The sequence below is a fragment of the Hippichthys cyanospilos genome, chromosome 7, assembly GCF_059441005.1.
Source record: "Hippichthys cyanospilos isolate Australia breed blue-spotted pipefish chromosome 7, RoL_Hcya_1.0, whole genome shotgun sequence".
Lineage (NCBI taxonomy): Eukaryota > Metazoa > Chordata > Actinopteri > Syngnathiformes > Syngnathidae > Hippichthys > Hippichthys cyanospilos.
In genome coordinates this window covers 6,870,056-6,894,271 of record NC_142375.1, presented here as the reverse complement: position 1 = coordinate 6,894,271, position 24,216 = coordinate 6,870,056, and the positions used below count along the sequence as shown (strand labels likewise).

General features: G+C 39.4%; 1 protein-coding gene across 5 annotated transcripts in view; it reads right to left on the bottom strand.

Moving 5' to 3' along the window:
• The window catches only part of rptor (regulatory associated protein of MTOR, complex 1), a 120,499-nt gene that overhangs the window by 50,064 nt on the left and 46,219 nt on the right, over window positions 1-24,216 (bottom strand). For all 5 annotated transcript variants that reach the window (XM_088419991.1, XM_088419992.1, XM_088419990.1 and 2 more), the window contains exons 11-18: window positions 18,130-18,205; window positions 16,515-16,616; window positions 11,188-11,271; window positions 10,215-10,325; window positions 8,742-8,816; window positions 7,750-7,815; window positions 2,940-3,131; window positions 1,062-1,202 (exon numbers count right to left, since the gene is read on the bottom strand). In XM_088419991.1, coding sequence (XP_088276117.1) covers window positions 1,062-1,202; window positions 2,940-3,131; window positions 7,750-7,815; window positions 8,742-8,816; window positions 10,215-10,325; window positions 11,188-11,271; window positions 16,515-16,616; window positions 18,130-18,205 — 847 coding nt within the window. The remainder of the gene's footprint in view (window positions 1-1,061; window positions 1,203-2,939; window positions 3,132-7,749; window positions 7,816-8,741; window positions 8,817-10,214; window positions 10,326-11,187; window positions 11,272-16,514; window positions 16,617-18,129; window positions 18,206-24,216) is intronic.

Genomic DNA, 24,216 nt, shown 5'->3' with positions numbered 1-24,216 from the left:
TTCCGCCACCACCCAGCTCAATTCACGTTGTGAAAAACAGCTGACTTGAAATTAAGTGTGCCGATTGCAGGACAAAGAATCGTCACAAGTATAAATGTGTTTAAATCAATAAGATGTCAATACATTCCAACCGTTTAAAAAAAACGTGCCAATAAGTATCAGTCAGTCAAGGAGACGCCAATATGCTATTGGTCGATTAAGGTCACCCGGTCTCACTCACGGAGATGCTATTGGCCGGCGTCACACGTCAATCACAGAAGTGCCGATATGCTATTGGCCGAACGCCTTTATCTAGCTTGATGGCACAGCTGTTTGGGATGGAAGGAAGTAGAGAAAACCCTGACTGAAAAAGTTACTGTGACACTGTAAGACCAATAGCATATCTTCTTTAATGTGTTAACTTCTGCTTAACTCAGCTCAAGTCACGTCTTTCCAAAGGTAAAAGTCATTTTCCTTTGTATTAATTAATTAATGCAAGTATACACTAGTTTATGTCACTTAATGTCATTATATGTATACAACGTGAAGTTTTCCCTGAGGCTCCTGCGCGCGTTGCACGCATTCACGAATTAACATGGGTTTGGATTGCCCGCTATACGAGCAATTCGAGATACGAGCGTGGCCGCTGAACGGATTAAGTTCGTAACCCGGGGGCCCACTGTATTTCTCTATTTCTCTATATATGATTTTATGTGCGTATTTATGATTGTATATATGAATTATGTGCAATGTCTATGTTCACTCAATTAATCTATCTAACAAAATGAGATAAAAAAATGCTATTGAAGTATAGCTTTCGAATTTGAACTGCTATTTAACTAACAGTATCCTGTTAGTGTTGAAAATATCAATCCATTTTCTATAACTATGTTGGGACTAAACATGCAGGCACGTTCAGCCTGTTCAAGAGGGGATATTGCTGTTGGCAGAAAATCACCAAAAAACAAAAACAAAAAAAACAAACAAAAATAAGCTGCGGCTTATATACAAGTGCGGCTTATAGTGCGGAAAATAAGGTCATTCATATTATATCAGAATGGTGCGCGTGTGTGTAGAGCGACCTTGCGGACTACAGGGCTGCCGTCGTTGATGAGCTGGGCAAGCATCATGGCCACATTGTGGTCGATGGTGGTGGAGTGATCCGTCCTCTCGGCAGAGTTTCCCACAAATGTACCAAGAGCAAAGACGGCAGCACACCTCACCTAGAGCAACACAGCGATTGATTCACAGCCTTCAACTCCCGCCTTTTTTTTTTTTCTTAAGGTTTGCTTCAGTGCCTCTGTAATCTGTTGCATTAATATTTGAAACACCAAGAAAAAGCCTTTTCAGGTAATGATTGAGTCAAACGCACTGATAAGAAAAACACTTACCGGCCCCGCAAATATTTTTTCATAGTTTATTAGACAATTACACTGTGGTACTTATTTCCATTACTGTCACCACAATAAACAAATATGGACATTAATATAAACAATTGCCACTTTTTAAATGAATGAACCTAATTATTTCCTCTTTCTCTATTGGAAGCTTTATCTGTAGGTGGCATTTGCTGCTACCGAGGCTACAACCAAAACTGTACAAGTGACAGGGATGCCCGCTGGTTTGAGAGGAGCAATGACAATTCAGAAATCTGGTAGAGCTTCTAAAAGAATAGACTCAGGCTGGTGTCAGTACATCAAGAAGCACTACAAACGGAAATTCCATTTGTCAAGCCATTCCTGAACCAAAAACGGCTTCACATGCTTCTGTGCTGGGCCAAGGAGAAAAAAAAATAAGATGAAAGCAAATTTTGAATTGTATTTTACATTCAAGCTCCCAGACTCTGGAGGAAAACTAGAGTAGCACAAAAGTTAAGCGTAAACTTTCCTGAGTCTGTAATGGTTTGGGGAATCATGTTGTTTGCTGACGCGAGTCCACATTGGCTGTTTACCAGCAAATTTTAAAGCGATTCATGCTTCCCACTGTTGATGAGGTTTTTGCAGGCAAAGCTTTTATTTTCCAGCTGGATATGGCACAGACCCACCACCTGGTTTAATAGCAATGCAATAATAGCATAGTACTTGATTGGCCAGCAAACTCGTTTGACTTGAACTCTAATGAATATTTATGGGATATTGTCAAGAGGATGGAAAGGGAAGAGAAACCCCTAAATATGAAAGCTAACAGTAAAGCAGCTTGGGCTAACTGTGCCAAAGGTTGATCATTTCCATGCCACACAGCCGTGATGCTCTAAATGCAAACGAAGGCCCAACATTGCACTGAAGGCACATTACTTTAGTACACTTTCAGAGCGCCGTAATTTCTGTTGGTCTTTTTTGTTGACCAGAAGAAATAACTGATGAAATACTGTACTTCATTTGTTCGTCTCTTTCATGATTATTAGAATTTTAACCACTAAACATCTGAAATATTTGAGTGTGTGGTAAACAAACGCAACATACACATTTCAGTTTTTGAAACAAAATAGTCCACTACATTGATTTCCTCTTGGTATTCATTTTTGGAGACTTTATTATCTACCTTTTCACTGTTCCAGGAGGCCCAGCCGTGAATTTGCAGATGACTGATGCTGTCAGATATTTTTTAGTTGCTAAGCAGAAAACGTCGTAAAATGGAGACCATTCCATCAGTCACATTTTTAGTCAAATTCTGTCACACATTTAAGGCAGCGCTGCTTTTGTTCTGTGCAAATGCAGAGCCTGATTAATTGTAGTTGCCAAAACATGTGAGTGTGGCTTAATCAACCTAAAGCTATGACTGTCACTGAGCAGTGGTAAGTCGACGTGTCAACTAGTCGTTCTCCGACTCTGTGCCCTACTCTGTTAACAGAATATTGTTGCCCCAAAAGCTGTCATCAACCAAAAGGAAATTGTATTCTAAGTCCAAATGCTGTCTCCTCTCGCTTCAAATGAGTGAGTGAAGCAGGATCAAACTCTCACCTCAGGAATTGGATCAGACAACAAGATGTAGAGCTTCTCGTGTGCACTATCACGAACGCCGCACCAGCGGGCCGGGTCAAAGTTCTGCCAGATGCGACCCAGGCATATGGCTACCCACTGGCGAAGCAGTGGGTGGGGGTCCGAAAGCTGCTCCAGGCAGTTTGCTATGAGATTACCCTGCAGACAGGCCTCCTGATGAGAAAGTAGAGGGAAGGATACAGGAAGATTATCGTGTGAGACATTCACTGACTGGGTGAATCCTAACTAGCCAACAAAATTCCAAGCTTGGACTCTTTCATCTCATTAGTGGGTGATTCACCACTAACCTAAAAGCTCACGTTTTCTCGCAGGCGAATGGTTTATGAACTTTGTACCAACGGCACTTATTCACTTGAACCAAGAAGAACCTCTTTTCTTAGAGGACAAAAGCTAATTTGCGTCTGGACCTTTAAGGCCATCTAAAGTAAGATGACACGTGCCGCACCAAACAGAGATTTTTTTCCTGTGGTCTGACATGTTAGTGGCCAAATCAGTAACAAAATCATTAAAAAAAGAACATTTTCTGTGCTGTCAATTTGAAAAACAATCGATTTATTCATAAAAGGATGGTAATCTAAAAAATAAGTTCTATTCATTGATTGACAATAATTAAGATTTACCAATGATTAAAATAATCAAATGCACAGCACTAATAATTACTGCTCTGTTCTGCATCCCTCTGTGATGCAATCTGTAAGAAATTTTAGAAGTCATCATTCATCCTCATATTTGGATTTGTGATAACTAATCTCTTAATGCCTCTGGACAGGTTTAATAAAAAAAAAAAAAATCTGCTTTCACCTGCATAAAAAATATCAGCTGAAAACGTTACTTCAACTACTTTTATAGGATATCAATAAAAGCATCCTCCATAGGTGTTCAATAATCACCGCCGTCAATGCCACTTGACAAAAGACAAGTTAAGAATTGGAACATTTGGAACCATTTTCTCACACTTTGCTCTACTTATAAGTGTTTAATATAATTTATGCATTATTCAATCACGGTGCTAGTCATTCTCGGCTGAACTCTGTGATAGACTAGATGGGAGATATCAGTGACATGTTGCCAATGGCGACACCACGGTTGTGAGTAGAGTTGTTGAATGTACAAAAGATGAATAATAGAGCTATGAAGTGGGGAGAGAGTCTTGTTGTTATGCTGGGGATCATCTATTATTTACAGGCCCGGGAGAGAGGTAAGGGCATCGAGTACACAGGAATATGGAAGAAAATTGGTGTTTCTTAGCATGGGCTCACATTCTCGGTTTCTTCACAATTTATGTGGGAAGTTCTCAAAGGCAAGGTTTACAAGTTGATGAAAAGAATAAGTGATTAGGAAGATAAATGAATGAAACAACGCTCCCAACTAGACAGGAAAACAACTGCAGAAAGCAGAGGACTGAAGGAAAAGGGGTTTAATGGTGGGATATTTGTAACCTAGTGCATGAGTGCTTTGTGGAAACGAACGACCACATCAACTCAGCATTGTCTAATTTGTCAGTTTATCTCTGACGACATATCTTGGCTAAAGTGCTAATAACTTTGCTTCAGTCAATATACTCTTATTAGTTAATAGATGATGAGACTATATTATAAGAAAAACAGGGCATTCATAATGGAATAGTCATTCAGCAACATGAAATTGATGGGAATTCTTAAAGAAATACAATGGCTCATTTTTGTGATCCTGGTTAAACTGCATAAGTTATTGGGCATGTTCACATATACATATATACATATATATATATATATATATATATATATATATATACATATACAGTGGGCCCCCGGGTTACGAACTTAATCCATTCAGCGGCTACGCTCGTATCTCGAATTGCTCGTATAGCGGGCAATCCAAACCCATGTTAATTCGTGAGTGCGTGCAACGCGCGCAGAAGCCTTAGGTAAAATCATCACGCTGTATACATAAATTAATATTAAGTGACATAATCTACTGTACAGTTGCATTAAATAACAAATACAAAGGATAAATGACTTTTACCTTTGGAAAGACGTGACTTGTGCTGAGATAAGCAGAGATGAGCAGAGATGAATGCTCTAAGTCAATACGGTAAATCAGATATGCTATTGGTCTTACAGTGTCAAAGTAACTTTTTCAGTCAGGGTTTTCTCTACTTCCTTCCATCCCAACCAGCTGTGCCATCAAGCTAGATAAAGGCGTTCGGCCAATAGCATATCGGCACTTCTGTGATTGACGTGTGACGCCGGCCAATAGCATCTCCGTGAGTGAGACCGGGTGACCTTAATCGACCAATAGCATATTGGCGTCTCCTTGACTGACTGATAATTATTTGCACTTTTTTTTTAAACGGTTGGAATGTCTTGACATCTTATTGATTAAAACACATTTAAATCTGTGACGATTTTTTGTCCTGCCATCGGCACACTTAATTTCATGTCAACTGTTTTTCCCGACGTGAATTGAGCACGGTGGAAGCGGAGAGGTGGTTGTGTGTGTTGCATTTACTAGGCAGCACACTTATGGCTTGTTCGAGCGTCAGTTCACCTTTGGTTACAACTCACAAAATTGCAACAATGACGCTGTCCCAATGCATATCGGGAGATCGCCGACTAACCTGACATGCAATCTTGTCTAGCAACCATTATATGGCGCTGTATCATCACCCGTAATAGGGTGCAGAGATTAACCTCTTGAGTTAATACGGCAACGCATATAGGCTATTGGTCTTACAGTGTTACAGTAACTCTTTCAGTCATGGTGCAAATCACGGAGATACTAAAACATCATCCTCTTATTTCTTCCTTTACCGCTGCTAGTAATTTTAGAAGCTATGTCTAACAGATAAAGTTTGCAAAGTCTTCAAAACATTCCGTTTTTCACTCATTTTGTCTACTTCCTTCCATCCTGTCCCATCAAGCTAGATAAAGGCGTTCGGCCAATAGCATATCGGCATTTCTGTGATTGACGTGTGACGCCGGCCAATAGCATCTCCGTGAGTGAGACCGGGTGACCTTAATCGACCAATAGCATATTGGCGTCTCCTTGACTGACTGATAATTATTCGCACTTTTTTTTAAACGGTTGGAATGTATTGACAATTAATTTAAAAAAAAACACACATTTAAACCAATGACAATTCTTTGTCCTGCAATCGGCACATTTAATTTCATGTCAGCTGTTTTTCCCTTTAGCTGTACAAACACTACACTTAAATGGTAATATATTTAGACACCGTGAGTGAGACAGTCAGTGTGAGATTGTAAGACCAATAGCGTTCACGTTACCGCCATAAGTATCTATTAATGATTGTAGATGACGCAACTGCTGAATATATTGACGCAGTTAGGCGAGAACATTTCTACATACTCAATGGCTGGTTTGACGGAATGCTCGCAAGACGAGAGGTTTGCTCGTAAGCGGAGGACAAAATTCTCCCTGATCCACGCTCGTAAGGCGGAATGTTCGCAAATCAGGATGCTCGTAAGCAGGGGGCTGACTGTATACATATATATATACATATATACATATATATATATACATATATACATATATATATATATATATATATATATATATATATATATATATATATATATATATATATATATATATATATATACACACACACACACGCAGTGGGCCCCCGTGTTACGAACTTAATCCGTTCAGCGGCTACGCTCGTAACTTGAACGGCTCGTATGACGGGCAATCCAAACCTATGTTAATTAGTGAATGCGTGCAACGCGTGCAAAAACCTTAGGTAAAAACATCACGACTGTATACACATATTAAAAATGAGTAACATAATCTACTGTACAGTTAAATTAAATAACATATACAAAGGGAAAATGACATTTACCTTTGGGGCGACGTGACTTGAGCTGGGTGGAGGCGGAGGGGAGCAGAGACCAACCCGCAGAATTTATTTATTTATTTTCTTAAACGGGAACTTTTCTCAAACTAGAACATATCACTGGTGATTTCCTTCTCTTTAATCCACAATAGAAGAAGCCTCTCCATTTTGTTGTCAATTGAGGTCCGTCCCCCGGCAAGGAAAGTCTTGCCCTTAGAAGATTGCTGAGCGGTTACGGCCATACTCACGAGCATGGTTAACTATGCGTGCACCTCCTTCGTGTTTTTTTTATTATCTCCTGCTTGGTTTCTATTGTCATCATCTTCTTACTTCTTCCTTTAACGCCACTTGCAATTTTAGAAGCCACGTCTAACAGATAAAGTTTGCAAAGTCTTCACAACATTCCTTCCTTCCGTTTTTCACTCCTTTTCTCTCCTTCCTTCCATCCCGACCAGCTGTGCCATCAAGCTAGATAAAGGCGTTCGGCCAATAGCATATCGGCATTTCAGTGATTGACGTGACGCCGGCCAACAGCATATCCGCATCTCCGTGAGTGAGACCGGGACTGTGAATTTAATCGACCAATAGCATATCGGCATCTCCGTGACTGACACCGTGACTGTGACATTGTAAGAGCAATAGCATATCGGCGTAACCGTGACATGCGTGAGCAGTTGATTTCGTTGATGTAGCAAAGCGAAAAAAATTGTACGGACACATTGACCGGCATGTTGGATTGTTCGTAAGACAAAAGGTTTGTGCAGAAGAGGGGGACAAAAAACGATGCGGTCCACGTTTGTAAGATGAAAAGTTCATAAAAGAGGGAGTTCGTAAACTGGGGCTCCACTGTATATATATACATGGGTGCAATTTGAAAATACAGCATGGACGAGTCAGTATGAGTGTGAAGTAACCCATATTACCCATTTATACCTGTCCTGTGTTGTAACTGTTCACAATAACAGCCAAAATGAAGACAGCCATGGTTCGATGCTCAGCCTAGAGAGTAAAAATACATAAATAAATAAAGGAATAAATTGCAGCAATTTGTATGTTGCCAAGTTGAAAATCCTCGTTTTGAGAAATCCTTTACAGTTTTAGCGAATTCATCTTTCAAAATCCATAGAAACCAGCACCTTAGGAAAAAAATCTTGACTCAAAACTTACAGGAAGTCTTAAATGGTCACAAGAGAATAAATTCCAAAAGCATACATCATCTGAGATTCATTCGAACACATTAAAATCAGGGGAAGTTTAAAATCTCAACTGACTCCAAAAAAACTTTTCCATGAAACTTACAATTAAGTCCAGCCAAAATGTGCTTGTTTTGATGTTGCTGCATGTCCGTGTGGTTTTTAATGTGAAATTATCATGACTGGAAATTTAGTGTAAGATTTTTGTGTCAATTAAAACATGATTTGCCATTTGGTGTGACCAGAAAGTTCTATCATGTACTGTATATTATATCTATCATCACATAGATAGATAATAAATAAAATAAATAAATAAATAAAGATAATAAATTTGATGTAATTTTAGTGGTTCAACACAGCTTTTTTGTTCTCAGAGAGTAACACATCAGTATTTCTAGACTAAAGAATAATTTTGATGATCTTTTCATCTTCAGATTACATCTTTTTTCATAACTCATATTTGATTTACATTTCGACCCAAATAAACATGCATACAAGGGCAATTTGAAGTTTTTGGCTGCTGGTAAATAAAATCCATAATCTTGAGGAAGTTGTGGAGAAAATTCATATTTGTGTCAATAATTAAAAACTAACATCCTTATATATATATATATATATACATATTCACATGTATACATATATTATATATCATACATATCCGAGTGAATCTCACATGTATACTGTATGTATCCGTATATATGTGAGTGAGAGAGGTAGCAATGAAATACTTACTGGCATGTAGCTGTCAGCCAATACAGAGAGGAAGTACTTGTGACCGTTGTCTTTGACCAGGTCCGCTTGACAAGACTTCAAAGAGGTGAAGAAGAGACAGCGGGATGGAGAATGTTCAGTTTTACAAATTTCTATCCTCACTCATTCTACCTGTTTGAGTTAGGCAATTCATTGTCCTCCACGAATGAGGGAGAAGCAGTTAAATTGACATTTTGTATTAAAATAACAGATACACAGCTATTGCGGCTGTTAAGAATCCACTGCTCGGAGAGCAGCAAACAAGGTTCAGCGCACTGAGTCATCAAAGTGCACCACTGTATTTACTGCGTCAGATGAAAAGAAAAATATTTTACCAAAAGAAGTTCAGCTTTCAGTCAGGATTGGAGACAGCTTTCCGCAGAACACATCAAGTCGGCTTCATCTCAAAATTAACCAGACTCAAAAAAATAGCAACAATAGTCGCGGCACAGATGTCGGAGCCGCAAACTTGAAAACAATCTACTATTAATGAAGTCAGGTACTCGTATTTACAAGCGCTACATTCCATTAATATGTCTTACACTTGTATGACGTTAATAAAATTGGTCCTTGATCACCATAATGAACTTGGCTCAAGGGGAGAGAAAAAAAAATGTGTCCTTCCCAGTTGTAAGTGCTGCTCATCCCTGCTCGAAATCATTGCACAGTCACGCCATTCGCTATACTCACTCCAGTCTTTCATTCTCATTCCATTTTTAAGGGGCCAACAATACTCATGTTTGTGTTCAAATTACTTCCTCTCAGTTCCAGATACATCATTCAAGCCAATAATACGACAATATCTGGGATGTATTTCGGTTTGTGAATTATTAGAACATTGACACATTAGGCTTTTTTCATTTTAAGGAATGCAATAGTGCAAAAAATAAAATATGTGTATCATACGCAATTTGGAAACAGCAAACGTAAACACAGTCAGTGAGGAAACATTAAAATGTTTGGAAGTATAGTAGATTATGCATGCAAAGTCAAAATGTTGGTGTTATAACAACACTAGTGGACATTCAGTAGATTGCATGCAGTTTTTGAAGAAAGACTCCATGTTGGGTCACAAGACGAGAAAATATGTAACTTGGGATACCTGGTATGTGTCGTATTTACTTCCATCTTTAGCAGCTGTTGAACTGCAGTTACTGCGCCAAGATAGCGACAGTGCAACATTCACAGCGCAATATGTTTCTGTCAGACGTGTTTTACCGCAAAGCGAGGGAGACGTAACGCAAAAACATGCGTGGAAAATGTGAACAAGGTAAATGCCGGCAGTATAGAAACCGGCGACCTAAAGCCTACCAAATGAGAGAAGTGAAAAGATTTTTTGGCTTTGGTCTGAACGTCGCATTAGACAGGCAAAATACCCCCAAAACAACTGCCTGACCAATCAGGAATCAGAAGAGATGCCCATTCAAACAAAGACTCGTCGGTAAAAAAACTTACACTGTCAACAGCCAAAATTTTAGCCCAGATGAAAACCAGCAGTGGCCGCAGCTCTCTGGCAGAGCTCTGTAGCAGCTTCAACACATATGGGAAGATTCCAACAGAAAGGGCCTGGAAACACACAAAGCCGCACTCAAATAAACAGCAAATATGGTAGGTTAGCATGATGCTGGACTGTGGACACAGCATCTGTTTTAAAACTTTCAAATGGAATAGTAGTGTGACATTTTCTAAGATGGTGTATTTGAAATTCAAAGCTGAAATGCTGATCTCGTTTCATTCATGTTTTGGAGTCAAACTCAAACGTTGCGCACAAAATCCTTGAGTTTGCCACAAATGCTTCAAGACTTACATGTGGGGCCGTATTTTTTTTCCGTAAGACACTGCACTATGCAACATCATATTAAGAGTTGCATTTGTTTTTGCTACGTTGAAAGACTGCATAAAAAAATCTAATTAGGACTCAGGCAGTGTGAAATGTCGCCTTCATCAAGGAGTAGGGAATTATGAATTCATCTGGCGCTAATCAGAAGTACTTAAGTAGGTACAGAAGTACCTACTATAAAGGCTGTTGTGTGCTGATTCCCCTTTTACATGAACGCGATTGTTCAATTCTGATCACAGACATATTCCCAGTTATACAAGGTTCTGCGTACTGGTTTAATCACTTCATCCAATTTATATTTACAGTTTATATGTCATAAAGGAAAAGAGAACAATTTTAGAAAAGATTTATCTTGGTCCCACTTATGTAAATCATCATTATGTAAATCATAATGTATATATATATATATTTTTTTTTTTTTAACTGGAGGTACCTCTGAGATTTTTGTCAGAATATCCGTAACATTAAACTTTCTACTCAAATAACAAGTCAGTGTATTTATACAGTTACTGCATTTAAAAACAAAACAAAAAACATTGTATGACTGTATTTAAAAACAAAAGAAAAAACATTGTATGACAAACACACCAGACTGACAGCCCAGGGCCCAAGGTCCAGAAAGCGTCCAAGAAGATCTAGAGCCCGAAGCCGATGCACTTGGCTCAGGAGGACCTAGGAGAAAACCGAGATCAGTGGTCCATTGTACTTCGTAGAGAGCAACTGGAGCAGGATAAGAAATAGCAGGAGAAGTAGATAGATCGAGGCAATAGAGTGAAGTAGATGACTAATCTACTACTACCAACTACTAACTACCATATTGGCCAAGTCGCACTTGTTTACTCTTAAGCGGCACGGTGGAAAAATGGTTCGCAAGTCCACTTAACAGTTCAAAGGTCCTGGATTCAATTCCAGCTCGCTCTAGCCTTCCTGTGTGGAGTTTTCATGTTCTGCCTGTGCCTGTGTGGGTTTCTTCCGGTCTCTCCGGCTTCCTACCACATTCCAAAAACATGCATGGAGGCTGTATTGGACATTCTTAATTGTCCTTAGGTACGATTCTGAGTGTGATTGTTTGTTCGTCTTTGTGTACCATGCGATTGGCTGGCGGCCAATTCAGAGTGTACCCCGCCTACTGCACAAAAGACGGCTGGGATAGGAATCAGCACACCAGCGACCCTACTGAGGAGAAGCAGCTATAGAAAATGAATGGATGGAGGAATAAATGCATAACATAATCACAAACATCACCATTACGTCAGGCAGTATGTACGGCACTCAGCCCAAAGAGAGTATTTAATACTGTAGTATTATAATCGTAGCATATAATTAATTATATAATAATTACAGTACTACTACCAAATAATTTTAATGAATGAATTAAGTAATAATTACAACAATGTATTTATAATTATTATATTATCACTAATTATATTAACAGTTATAATAAACATAAAATCTAATTCGTAATAATTAAAAGAGTATATACTGTATTTAAAAAGACGATTCCTGCTAAAACATATATGTCGTTTCTGTAGAATAGTGTGTACAAAATGTGTTGTGTGAGGACTGAACAATTCCAAGTGACTGTCCCACAGTGTGCGTGGGAACAAGCATATGGAGGAACATAGGCGCACACTCACTTGCACAGACACACACACGCACATGCAAACATGCACTCAACTCGCCGACACAAAATGTATTATTAGCATACTCCGTGATATGAATCTAGTGAGCGTGACGACCACACGTACAGGAGGCGGGGGAAGACCGCTTCCGGGTTGCCTACAGCTCAAAGTGCACAGCACATGTGTGGTACTGAGCACAGAATGATGGAATGCAAAGCACCTTTGGTTTGCTTTGATGCAAACCGTATTTTTCAGACTTTTTGCTCATGTTTTGAGCCCTGCGGCTTGAAGTCCGGTGCGGCTTATCTGTGTTCGTTTTGTTTTGTTTTGTTTGCTAGCCACCAGCAAGCTAATGTGTATCTGTTTGAGGTGTCAATTTATGGAACAATTATCAAATAGAACTGAAAAGATGTGAATCAATGGCTGTGCTCAAAAAGAGTTAAAACAATAAATTATTTAAAAAAAAATGTCTAAATTTAATAAGAGAATGTATCAAATTTTGGGTAAATTTGTAATGTGTAAATGTTATACACAGTACACAGTAAATGTGATTTTATTTATGTATTTATGATTGTATATGAATGATGTAGAAAGTGTTATAATGTTCACTAAAATAAACTATCAAACTAAGGGAGACAAAAAAAGATGCTATTTCGATTTTGAAGTGCTATTTAACAAACAGATATCCATCCATCCATCCATTTTCTATAAATATGTAGGGACTAAACATGCAGGTATGTTCAATCTGCTAAAATGAGAACATTGCTATTGCCAGTTACAAAAAAAAAACGAAAAACAAAAAAAACCCTAAAAAGTATAAACTTCATATACCATCTTTTTGCATAAAGATCTGATGTTATTACCTGTGCCTTATAATCCAGTGCGGCTTATCCGTGACAAAAACCCTTTTTTGCTCATATTTTGCTGCAGCGGCTTACATTCCAGTGCACCTTATAGTCTGGAAAATGCAGTAATTCAATTATAAGAAGGAGAGGGAATTTTTGACTGTCTATGATTCGATTGAGAATTGATGGTCAGTTCAAACTGAATTCAAAGTGATTTGATTGATAATAATTGCTTCTTCAACATATCGATGTGCAAATTCTGATTTGCGAGGACAGAACGACAAATGGAGATGTCAAAAGGTCATCTTTTTACAAGTTTTAATTCTTAAGTGGTATTGAAAGTGTTGGAACACTTAAGCCTTGTTACAGTATTTGATTAGGTATTGCAAACCTTCTACGACTACTGCTAGTGGTATGTAAATTACTGTATTCCTCCATGTACTCCATGAATTTTTTTTCCTCATTTTTCAACTCCCATATTTGGGCGGGTCGACTTAGAGCTGCATAACTCAAAACATCCCAATTTGTTCCACATGTGTGTTTGAATAACATAAATTTGAATGAAATTAGTATGTCATTTACAAGATTTAAAATGATTATATATACTTTGATATAATATGCATCTGTTTTAGAGAGTTTGTACAGAACATTGCAAAAATGCACTTTTTGCAAGCTCTGACTAATTGCCTCTTAGTTGTCAACGCCGACTCTTGCGTGGCTTTTAAAAAAAAAAAAATAATTCAGACGCACTTTGATGCAATTATGAAAAGGAAAATACGGCTTGACTTTTCTCCCTCGGCTCATGGATGAATGTCGGCAGGTGGGGGTAGAAACAGCGAAGGGCAACCTTCAACGCTGCGACCTCACAACAGTCGTCACTTGGGTAAAGAAAAGCTTTGGATAATTTCCCAAGTAGGACGATGAGCAAATCTTTTCCCAAGACCTCCATTTCAAACAAATTGCATGGGACTGAAGATGACTAACTGTGGAAGCTTAACTAGAATGTTTGAACAAATGACAAGGAGGGAGAAAGTCTATGAGTTAAATGGGAGGAGCTATTTGGCGTATCAGATAGTGATGATGACATTAAGGGCTTTTCGACAAACTATTATTCAGCTGTGTCAAAAAATAAAGCATTGAAACTCCATATCATTTTATTGTTGCAACATTAGTTTTGGCATTTGCTTCTACGGTGCCTAAGGATGAGGGAAAAAAAACCTGCGCATGAAGCTGAAAGCAGCTTTAAGATTACAGTAGTATGCGGCATAATATTGGATAATCTTAAAGGCTTGCTCCTGCTGTTTCCTATCATCTATCTCTTTTTTATTTGCATCCATACACCATGTAGTTCTAACCAATCAGTCTGGGTTTTCCCAAAGCCTTTAACAAGTCCTGGCAGGACTGCTAACAGACGGCTTAGTCAGCAGGAAATTACCATTCAACAGGGGTAGCAACACACTGCCACTGTACTGTGATATTATACAACACGACTGCTGTCGAAGCCGGTGGGATGGGTTGAAACAATCCAACAGTTGATGCAGATCATAAAGGTACTGGCACCCTAATAAGGGATTTAAAAATATGTAACAACTGTAAGAGAACAGCTATGACAGTCTGGGTTTGTCATAGTTTTAGCAGCAAGGCTGTAATGAAGAAAATTACTCTGCTCTTGTCAAACATATGAGCTGCTCAGGAGGAAAATGTTAGGAGATACAGTAATGGTGTGGAAACTACTGCTGCTATGGTAATTTTCTATTCAGCGGACAACTCTTGCTGATACATGAGTTCAATCAAGATGCAATAGTCATGAGCTAAAGCGGCTGCTTGTGCATAATGGAAGGATAAAGCGTGTTTAAACTCAATTTACACCATGGCTGACTTGGGTCTATCTGTAAAAGTGATGGCATCCTGGCAGCGGCACATACCTCTTTGTTACTTACGGCCTCATCCGAATCTGACACTAGAAATCAAGCTGAAACGCTCAGCAAGCTGTGCTGTGTGGCAAGTGAAGAGGGGAAAAGGCACAGCAGGAAATACTTCCCTTTAGCTCCCTTAAATGCAGTAGAATTGTTTAATTTAAAATTGTGTTTTGTGGTCATTATTGACCTTGAGAACACATTAAAATCAACAATACAGTAATAATGCCACTGTCATCTGCCTGTTCAGCTGTTAATATAGGAAAGTATACAGTAAGGGGTTGAGACTTGATGGTGGTTGCCTTCCTGTCATATATTTCACAACTATAATTGCATTATTAATCTAATAAAGTGCTGAAAGGAATGATGAAGGCCTACATTTATTATTGACGGTAAAAAGTATTTTTTTTTTAAATGGCAAGATGCAAAATTGATGCAAAATCTCATTGTTTTTTTCAATGACATACTTCATGAGAACTACCTTCTAAGCAACGCAAAATATTTTATGTTGAAAAAAATAAAAGACTTGAAACAGAATGCTGTCCTGAAGGCCTCCTCCCAGTGGGAAATGCCCAGAACAACTCACCAGGGAGATATTCAGGGGGCATCCTAACCCGATGCCTGAGCCACCTCAACTGGCTCCTCTCAACGAGCAGGAGCAGCAGCTCTGCTCCAAGCACCTCCCGAATGAGCGAGTTATTCATCCTGTCACAAAGCGATAGGCCAGACACCCTACGGAGGATGCCCATTTTGGCCGTTGGTATGCAGGATCTCGTTCTTTCAGTCTTGACCCACAGCTTGTGGCCATAGGTGAGTGTTGGAACGTAGATCCACCAGTAAATAGAGAGCTTGGCCTTTGGACTCAGCTCGTTCTTTGTCACAACAGACCCGTACAGAGTCTGTATTACAGAAGACGCTGCATTTACCCGTCTGTTGATCTCTTGCTTCATCGATTTTATCCCTTGCTCTAAAAACAGTGGGCTCAAAAATAACCCGGTTATGAAGTAAAAAGAGACCAATGAATAACTGGGCCAATTCGACTCAACTTTCAGGGTTGGTTTGGATAAAATAACCCAAAAAGGGTCATTCTATAAAAAAGAATGCTCAAATATACATATATTTAAAAAAAAAAAAAAAAACTCACTACATTGGGACATTTTTTGAACCCAATGTTTTTACTATGTTCCTTTTCCTGACTTATACCTTTGATCAATAAAATCTGGCTGATACTGACCTTTATTTGGAATCAATCAGAGGCACTTTAAATGGTGCGTGCGGCCTCCCATAACACAATTTGGGATGTTTTAATGAGGTTCATATCAACATCTCTAAAATGATTTACAGTATCTTGGTGTCAATTTCACAAAAACCTGGCTTTTGAACAGGATCATGTGTAGACCGACCGACCGACCGACCGACTGTTCATCAAATCCAATTTATCTGTGGATGGATGGGTGACGCACGTATAAGCATATTTCTTTTCAAATGTGTGTTCTTTTATATTCCATGTGTAATTGTGTGCAAGTGCGCACCTGAAGTACAATAGGAAGTTGCTCAGGAGGATTCCGGTTCTCTACGCCCATTGTCAACCACACCTGAAATGCTGTCAGCTGTTCTGCGAAGAAAGGACTGTGCTGTGGAGACAAACATACATGCATGCGTGTCCACACACACACAAAACACACACACACACACACACGCACACACACACACACACACACACACACACACAGCCTTACATAAGAGCCGATCTGCAGTGACTAAGTCATCATTTCATAACAACACTGGCACATGAGCCAGGAAGCGACAATGCACTGCAGTACCGACATAAATCCTGCTCTATCATGATCACCTTCACCATATCTCTCTGCTGCCATGGTAGCATGCCTGACTGATTGGTTGCTGGAGGGGATTTGATCACGCAGAGAGCTAATACGGCAGCTGGAATTACGATGGTTAACGACTGTTGATGGATGTCAAATAGAATTGTCAATGCCTCTTGGCAGCAAGGCTAAATTGTTTTGGGCCTGATCAAAGCTTAATAAGTCTCTACATTAGAAGGACGTGCACTATATTATTGTATAGATTGAGTTTCTCTTTATACATGTTATTCCAACTGTGTGGGTATGAGGTTATAATTTTAAATTCCCAAACTGCTAAATGCAAAGACGACATGAATGATGTTTTCATGGAGCAAGAATCCTAACCACACTGGGTAAATGGGTAATACATATCAGAGGTAAAAAGAAAACCTTTTTAGAGCATAAGCAAGCCATGCTCTTCATTAGTCCTCAGAGGCTCAATCACAGTGCTGGAAAGTGATTTCAGTTTAAGCAGGTGTAACAAAAGAAATGAGGATGGAAAGCTGTTCCCATGGGAGCAATGAATACGATGCCCTAGTCGAAGAGGACGACAGGAAAGGCCCAGATCAAAGTGACTATTTAGAAAGCTGCACCACTCCAACTGTCTTTCTTTTTCAGGGTGGCCTACTTGGTGTTTAGAGCAAAGTGGCTGAACGTTTCTGCTCCTCTGGAAATTGTTACAACATGTTTGAGACGGGCAGAACGACTTATGTCTCCATTAGTCTTGGAGACTACTTGGTCACCATAGTCTTTTAATATGATGTACTTCATCTCAAAGGTGAGCAATGATTAATTAACCTTGGCCAAGCACAGAAGCATGAAGGCGAGTGTTGTTTTCAACCCAGCTTGTGTTAAAGGATCACAAAAACATAATAAGCAAATTGTGGAGCTTCTTTGGAGAAAATGCAAGTTGTTTGCCTCATTTGATTTCGTTTTTAACTCTTTTAAAGCCAGCCATTTAAAGAAACAGAGAAGCTGTCAGCAATTTTCGAGGATTCTGACTGACCACAACTTGTGTTTTCTTATTTACCAATGTTAATGTGAAAACCATAACTCCTTAAACCAAAGAGTTTAAAAAAAAAATCCTTGCTTTCTCCACCTATTCCCATAAAACAAAACAAAACCAAAAAAAAAAGAACACACACACACAAACAGCTGACGTCAATGGTGCTTCTCGGTAGGGTTGCTATTGAGGTCCTCTTACGTCAGCAGAACTCAAAATGTGATTCCTCATTTGCGTTTGGTATTTTCTCATTTGGTTTAGGAACAAAAAACACACACTTACCCTGAATGCAGTGCCCTCCTCGATGATGGTCGGCAGCTGAGACAAGCAGATATCCACAGCCAGGTCCCATGCTTGCCTGGAAGAGGTGACACGCGCAACAACTTCTATTTAACATTTCCTCCTTTCACGTGCCTGTAATTGTAGACTTTAGATACCTAGGAGCCAAGAGAGGGCAGCAAGGAGCCTTTAATCCTTTTCGAAACCCCTGCGCTCACTCCATCATAACTAATTCATTCGGTTATGCAACACAACTTTGGACCCCTATTCCAGCTTCTGTAGTCTGCGTGCCTCGCTCCTTCCTGCTTTTCTGTTTCACTTCTGGGCATCAAAGGAGCTTTTCCCCTCACGATTAGTAAGGGGGCAGTGTCAATTTATTGATGTTGATGAATGCAACTTGCTGTAATATGATAACAACTTGAGGAACACAAAGAACACATCTTTTACTTTTTTAAAATGGTTCCCCCTTTCTCAGTAGTAATGTACAGTAGGACAAGTGGTGGCCAATCCCCACTTCCCGTGCCGGCACGCAGTACATTAAGACTGACCAGAAAAAAAAAAAGATGGGTGATTTAAGTAGGGATAGATGATAATGATTAAGAAATGTGGTGTTATGTAACCAACTGCGAGCTGCGAGGATATTAATCCAATCAGAGGTGGCAGAAATCTGCGTGACTTTTATCAAGCTGTCCATTGTTTCTTTCAAACTTTGGTTTGCAAGTTGCAGAAAACAGAATCCACAAGTAAATGAAAGAAGAAGCTGTGAAAGAGAAAGTAAAAATGATGATGAACTCAACCCAACGTGCAGCATATACATAGCTGATGGCCCGCCATGATGACTTGGCGTTATGCAAACGGGCTTTGTACAGCCAACACAGGCTAATATGAGCTGGCAGCTAGCTACTAAATAGTCATTCAGCCACCAGACGAACCACCCAATCACTCATATCATCTAGATTTGACAATGCACATTTGCAAGTACCCTCCGTGAGTCGTCCCCTGACCGTAGTAGATGGGTTTGCGTGTCCCAGTGGTCCTAGGAGCTAGGTTGTTTGGGGCTTTATGGCCTTGGTAGGGTCCACAACAAACAGGTCCTAGGTAAGGGAATAAGCACAGCTCACAGACCCTTTGTGAAAAAATGATTGGATCTGGTTTTTGCTTGTCCGGACGCGGGTCACCGGGGCCCACCTTCTGGAGCCAGGTCTGGAGGTGGGGCTCGTTGGCAAACGCCTGGCGGTCGGCCGTTTTTGAAATGTTTTCTTCAGCATGCATTATATATTTTTGACCTGCTATTCCAATATGGAGCAGCAAACAGTTTTGAATAAACAAAAGTCTGGAAAATTTAAACCACAAACATGCAACGGTATGAGTGAGGATTCAAGCGCAGGTGAACACGTGGCGCTGCCGTCTTTTTAATTTTTTCCTCTGCATGCATTACATATTTTTGACTTGCTATTCCGATACGGAGCAGCAAGATGTTATGGATAAATGAAAGTCAGGAAACTTTAAACGACAAACATGAAACGGTATGAGCGAAGAGTCAAGCGCAGGTGAACGCGCAGTGCCGGCGTCTTTTTAATTTTCCCTCGGCCTGCATTTTATATTTTTGACCTGCTATTCCGATATGGAGCAGCAAGAAGTTACGAAAAAAATAAAAAAATCGTGTGGGGCCTGCAAATAGTTAATTAATCGGGCTGGGCCGAGTTGGGCTTTAATATCGGCGGGCCAGGTTGGTTCGAACTGGATTTTTTAGGCATAAACCATAGTTTATGCAGTTAGCACATGATATGATCCATATATAAAGCGCACCGGATTTAAAGGCGCACTGTCAGCTTTTTAAAAAAATTAAGGCTTTTCGGTGCGCCTTATAGTATGGGAAATACGGTACGTTTATTTAAATTTAGCATGCTAAATGTGTGTTATTGTAACAAATGCTGTATTATGTATTTTTTTGATAAAACTTTTTATAAATTAGAAAAATCGCTAATTAGCAAAAAATATTTTTAAATTGTATATTTTAGAGCTGTAATTTTAATACTGTGGTACCGCAATACTGTGATATTTTTGCTCAGGGTTATCACATGGTCAGATTCTGATATCGTCCCATGCCTAGTTTCAGGAAGTCCAAGTTATATAGTGTCAATCTTACACGTTTTTTTTGGCTAAGACTGGAACAAATTAAAATCATTTCCCTTCATTTCAATGAAAAACAATGTTTTAAGAGGCACAGTACTTTGAGTCACAAGCATGGTTGGTCACAGAAGGACTCAAATCAAAAACATCTAAAAGTACCACGATATGCAAATAGATTTGAGTTTGCAACATGGGATGAAGTCATGAAAATATATGATGGAAAAATAAATAAATAAATAAATACTGAAAATAAATGTGTAAAAGCTGGAAAACAAAGTTTTCATAAGAGATGGAATTTGGATAAAGATATCCGTCTTTGCCAATAACGTATGAAATCAAAGGACGATAACAGAAATGCAGCAGAGCCAAATCAGGAAAGACATGCTCACGGGAGGAGAGAAGCAGCACCACTTGGGATGACAGCATTAACTCAGGTAATGGCTGCCAATATCAATGAGCAACTCATCACCAAAACCTGTCAAGTGTGTGCTTGTGTGTGTGTATGTGTGCACGGTGCATGTGAAATGGGGACAGCAGTCAACAGAAGAGTGTAAGGGAGCAGTTGGTGGCTGACTAAGCACTTGTCGCTGTTGCCTGCAGAGAGTGGTGCAGTAACACACACTCCCACATTTGTACACACTCCCACACTGAAAGTGTCCACAGGGGAGTAATCAGCCTTGGATTTTTCTGTTCTATCCAGTTCAGCACCATTTGAATAACAATTGCTGTATGTGTGCGGTCACCGTCATCGATCCAGCAACCCCCAAATTCTTTTATTGCCTCCCTGTACTCTAACATTCCTTGTTCCACTTTTATTATTCGAGTGGCCTTTTATCTGTGGCACTTTCACATTTATGGTTCTATCAGTCTTGATTTCTACGCAGCGTCATCATTATTATGTGCCACTAAATACTGTATGTGCTGCAGTGCAGCACAGCCCTCAATAATTGTCGTCACACACACATGTATACATATAAACATACAGCCTTGGAAGCCAGAATGAAAACTATTAACTCCTGCAAGAGCAGGATTCTTTACAAAAAGACATGCCATCTTGTTACGCAATCTGCCTCGCTAGAAAGAGCCAGAGAGGTTTTCTTTGCTTCAAGATATAACGAGTGGGAGGCTGCAGGGATGCATTTTTAGAACAACAATACAGGAAAAACGGTTTGTGTAAAGGCACGAAGTTAATGGGATAGCAATTGAAATGTAGATTGAAATCAATCTACAAGGACACAGACGAGTACTTTGGCGTGCTTGGGTTAACGGAGGGAATTTAACTTTGAAGTCAAATGTACATTTTGTCTCTTCCGGGCAGACCTCCTCAACTGCAGCGCCCACCCGGACCCCGCTGTAGCAGCGGTGTCGGAGATCTTGCCAGCCACTTCGGCTGGTGACTAGAGTTCAGAATTTAGGTGGCATCGAACCCTAAGTCAGAATCTGCTAAGTACGTCTAATGCCAACATTGTGCCAACAAATATACAGTAATTGAAACTAAAGCAGTGAGTCAACACAGAAATGCATGTACTTATCTACTCCAAGCGTTATCGGAAAAGGCGACCCGCTGATCATATCTTTCGTAGCTATCGAAAAATGGTAAAAAAACTGGCGGACAAGTATTTCACATGATAAGAATTCTTGTTGCTGGCAAGGAAAGAGCAAATATTTTACAATAGCATACAAAGCTGCAGCCTGTACATAGACCGCTGAGAATAGATACATCACAATTTGGCTCACAGGCTACCACCCGAAAAGCCTTAACGGAGAACCCCGTTGAGGATGATCACAAATACTCTTTATGTGGAGGTGGTTCACTAAATGTAAATGTTACAGTAATAAGGAGTTTTGTTTTGTTTTTTTTTCTTTCGTGGTAATCACGCAGATCCATTTTTAGCAATTGAACTGCTCGTTTGCACATGATAAAAGTTCACACTACTTTACTACGCTCTAGTCTACACCAAAGGATATTATGTTCCCACCGCCACTCCTGGTGTTGCGGCTTGAAATCGTATTGCGCTATATTGGGATAAAGCAAAGGCATATTGCAATACGTATTGCGCTATAATGGGCAAATAGCGAAAAAAAAAAACAGAAACCATTTTAATAGTAAATTGAATCTATATATTCTTTCTCAGAAGCCACACATTAATGACATATGTGCACAAATGAGAACATTCTTAAAAAAAAAAAAGCAGCATGCCCCACATTTTATTTTATTTCAAGCATGCCCTTGACTGTGTTACTATGTCCCCAGCAGGTAGAATAATTAACACATACACATTGATAAATATCTGTATGAAGATTTATTAGACATAATTTAAGACGTGTATATTCAGAAATATTCATTCTGAACCACAAGTACACATCAGCGCAGCGTGTAATATCGGAAATAAATACAGAAATTATGTAATGGAGAATTTTGTTCACCTTGTTTGGTGAGGTCCTAGACTTTTGCTGACTTGCTATTACACTCCTTTGTTAAATTGTTTGAAAACAAGTCTGTTATGGATGATTGACTGGTGCCAGTAGCACCTATTTTAATTTTCATGTTAAGGCCTGCCTTGCTAGATCCTATTTCAGACATGCTTGTTGTCGCTGGATGGTGACACCGCATTGTCAATTTAGTCATTCACCACATGAATACACAGTACATGTACGTTCGCAATGAAAACACGCAGCAAATTTACCCACGGTGCTGTGGTCACTCTTTTATTTTTTTAAAGCCAAAATGTTGGCATTTGGGGGATTTTGCCCTCTTCTTGCACACAATTTCTTACTCGACTTTGTCTTGGTCAGCCATTTATGCTCTTGAACCATAAGCGGTGGTGAGAAAAAAATGACCAAAACCAAGTAGAAATTGACTTATTGTTATAACTAAATATTACCAAAATAAAATGTGTCAAAATTGATATGCAATACATTGGAAACTGAATATCGTATTGCGATACACATATTGCTTCACGTATTGCAATATATCAATTTCATTGCCAAGCTCTAGCCTTTTCCCGGGAGCACCTCCTTACCTCACCCGTGACCGTCATGTTACTGGGCGACAAAACGTGTGCAAGCAGTATAAAATAACAAAACAAAATACAAAACAATGGAGAGTGTGAATGTTAATTGTACTTGATGCTTGGAGTGTGGCTTTTTTGGAACACGGCTCCAAACTAGAAGACGATTTTGACTTCAAGAGAAAGATTGTGAAAGCGAAATCTTTTTCCTTCTTTTTCCCCTCTTTACTGTTCATTGTTAACGGAGGCTGTTTTCCCCTTCTAGTATTCTGCGCTGCATCTTTCTTGTGTTTGAATCTGTCTTGGACCAATCAATGGCCTAAAAAGTACGAATGTCATGTTTTGTAACCGGGCTACTTTTTTGGAACCGCAACTCAACCTGTATCAGAAAAAGCAAGTAGAGTAGAGTAGAGCCGGTTCTGTCAAGTAGAGCAGAGTAGAGTGATGTAGATAACGTCAGGGAGAACGGTTTGTGTAACGGCATGAAGTTAATGGGATAGCATTTCTTAAATTCCAAGAATCAAGGAGGTATCCTAGAAACAAATGTGCTCCTTGAGGTCAGAAACCTTGGTCTCAGACAGAAGTCATGAGTCCCGGCACAGGTTAAGGAGCAAAAGAGACATGGAATAGTTGCCAAGAATGTTTAAGAGCAAAACAATTGACGAGTCTGAAATGGCCTTCCATGAGTCCTGATTTAAGTTTTAACTGCAGTGTGTGGCTCTAAAACGTCTGCAACAAAGTATTAATTATTGGGTGCCAACTTTTTTGTCCATGTCTTTTTATGAGTTTGTCTTTTCAAAGAACTCTTTTCTGAATCACAATGCAAAAGGAATGTCTGATTTTCACTGGTTTTAATTACATTTTCGTTTCATTTTACTATTATTTTAATGTTTCCTTTAATATTAGTATTTTGTACCGATGTTGTTCATGTGTGTAAATCTTCAGT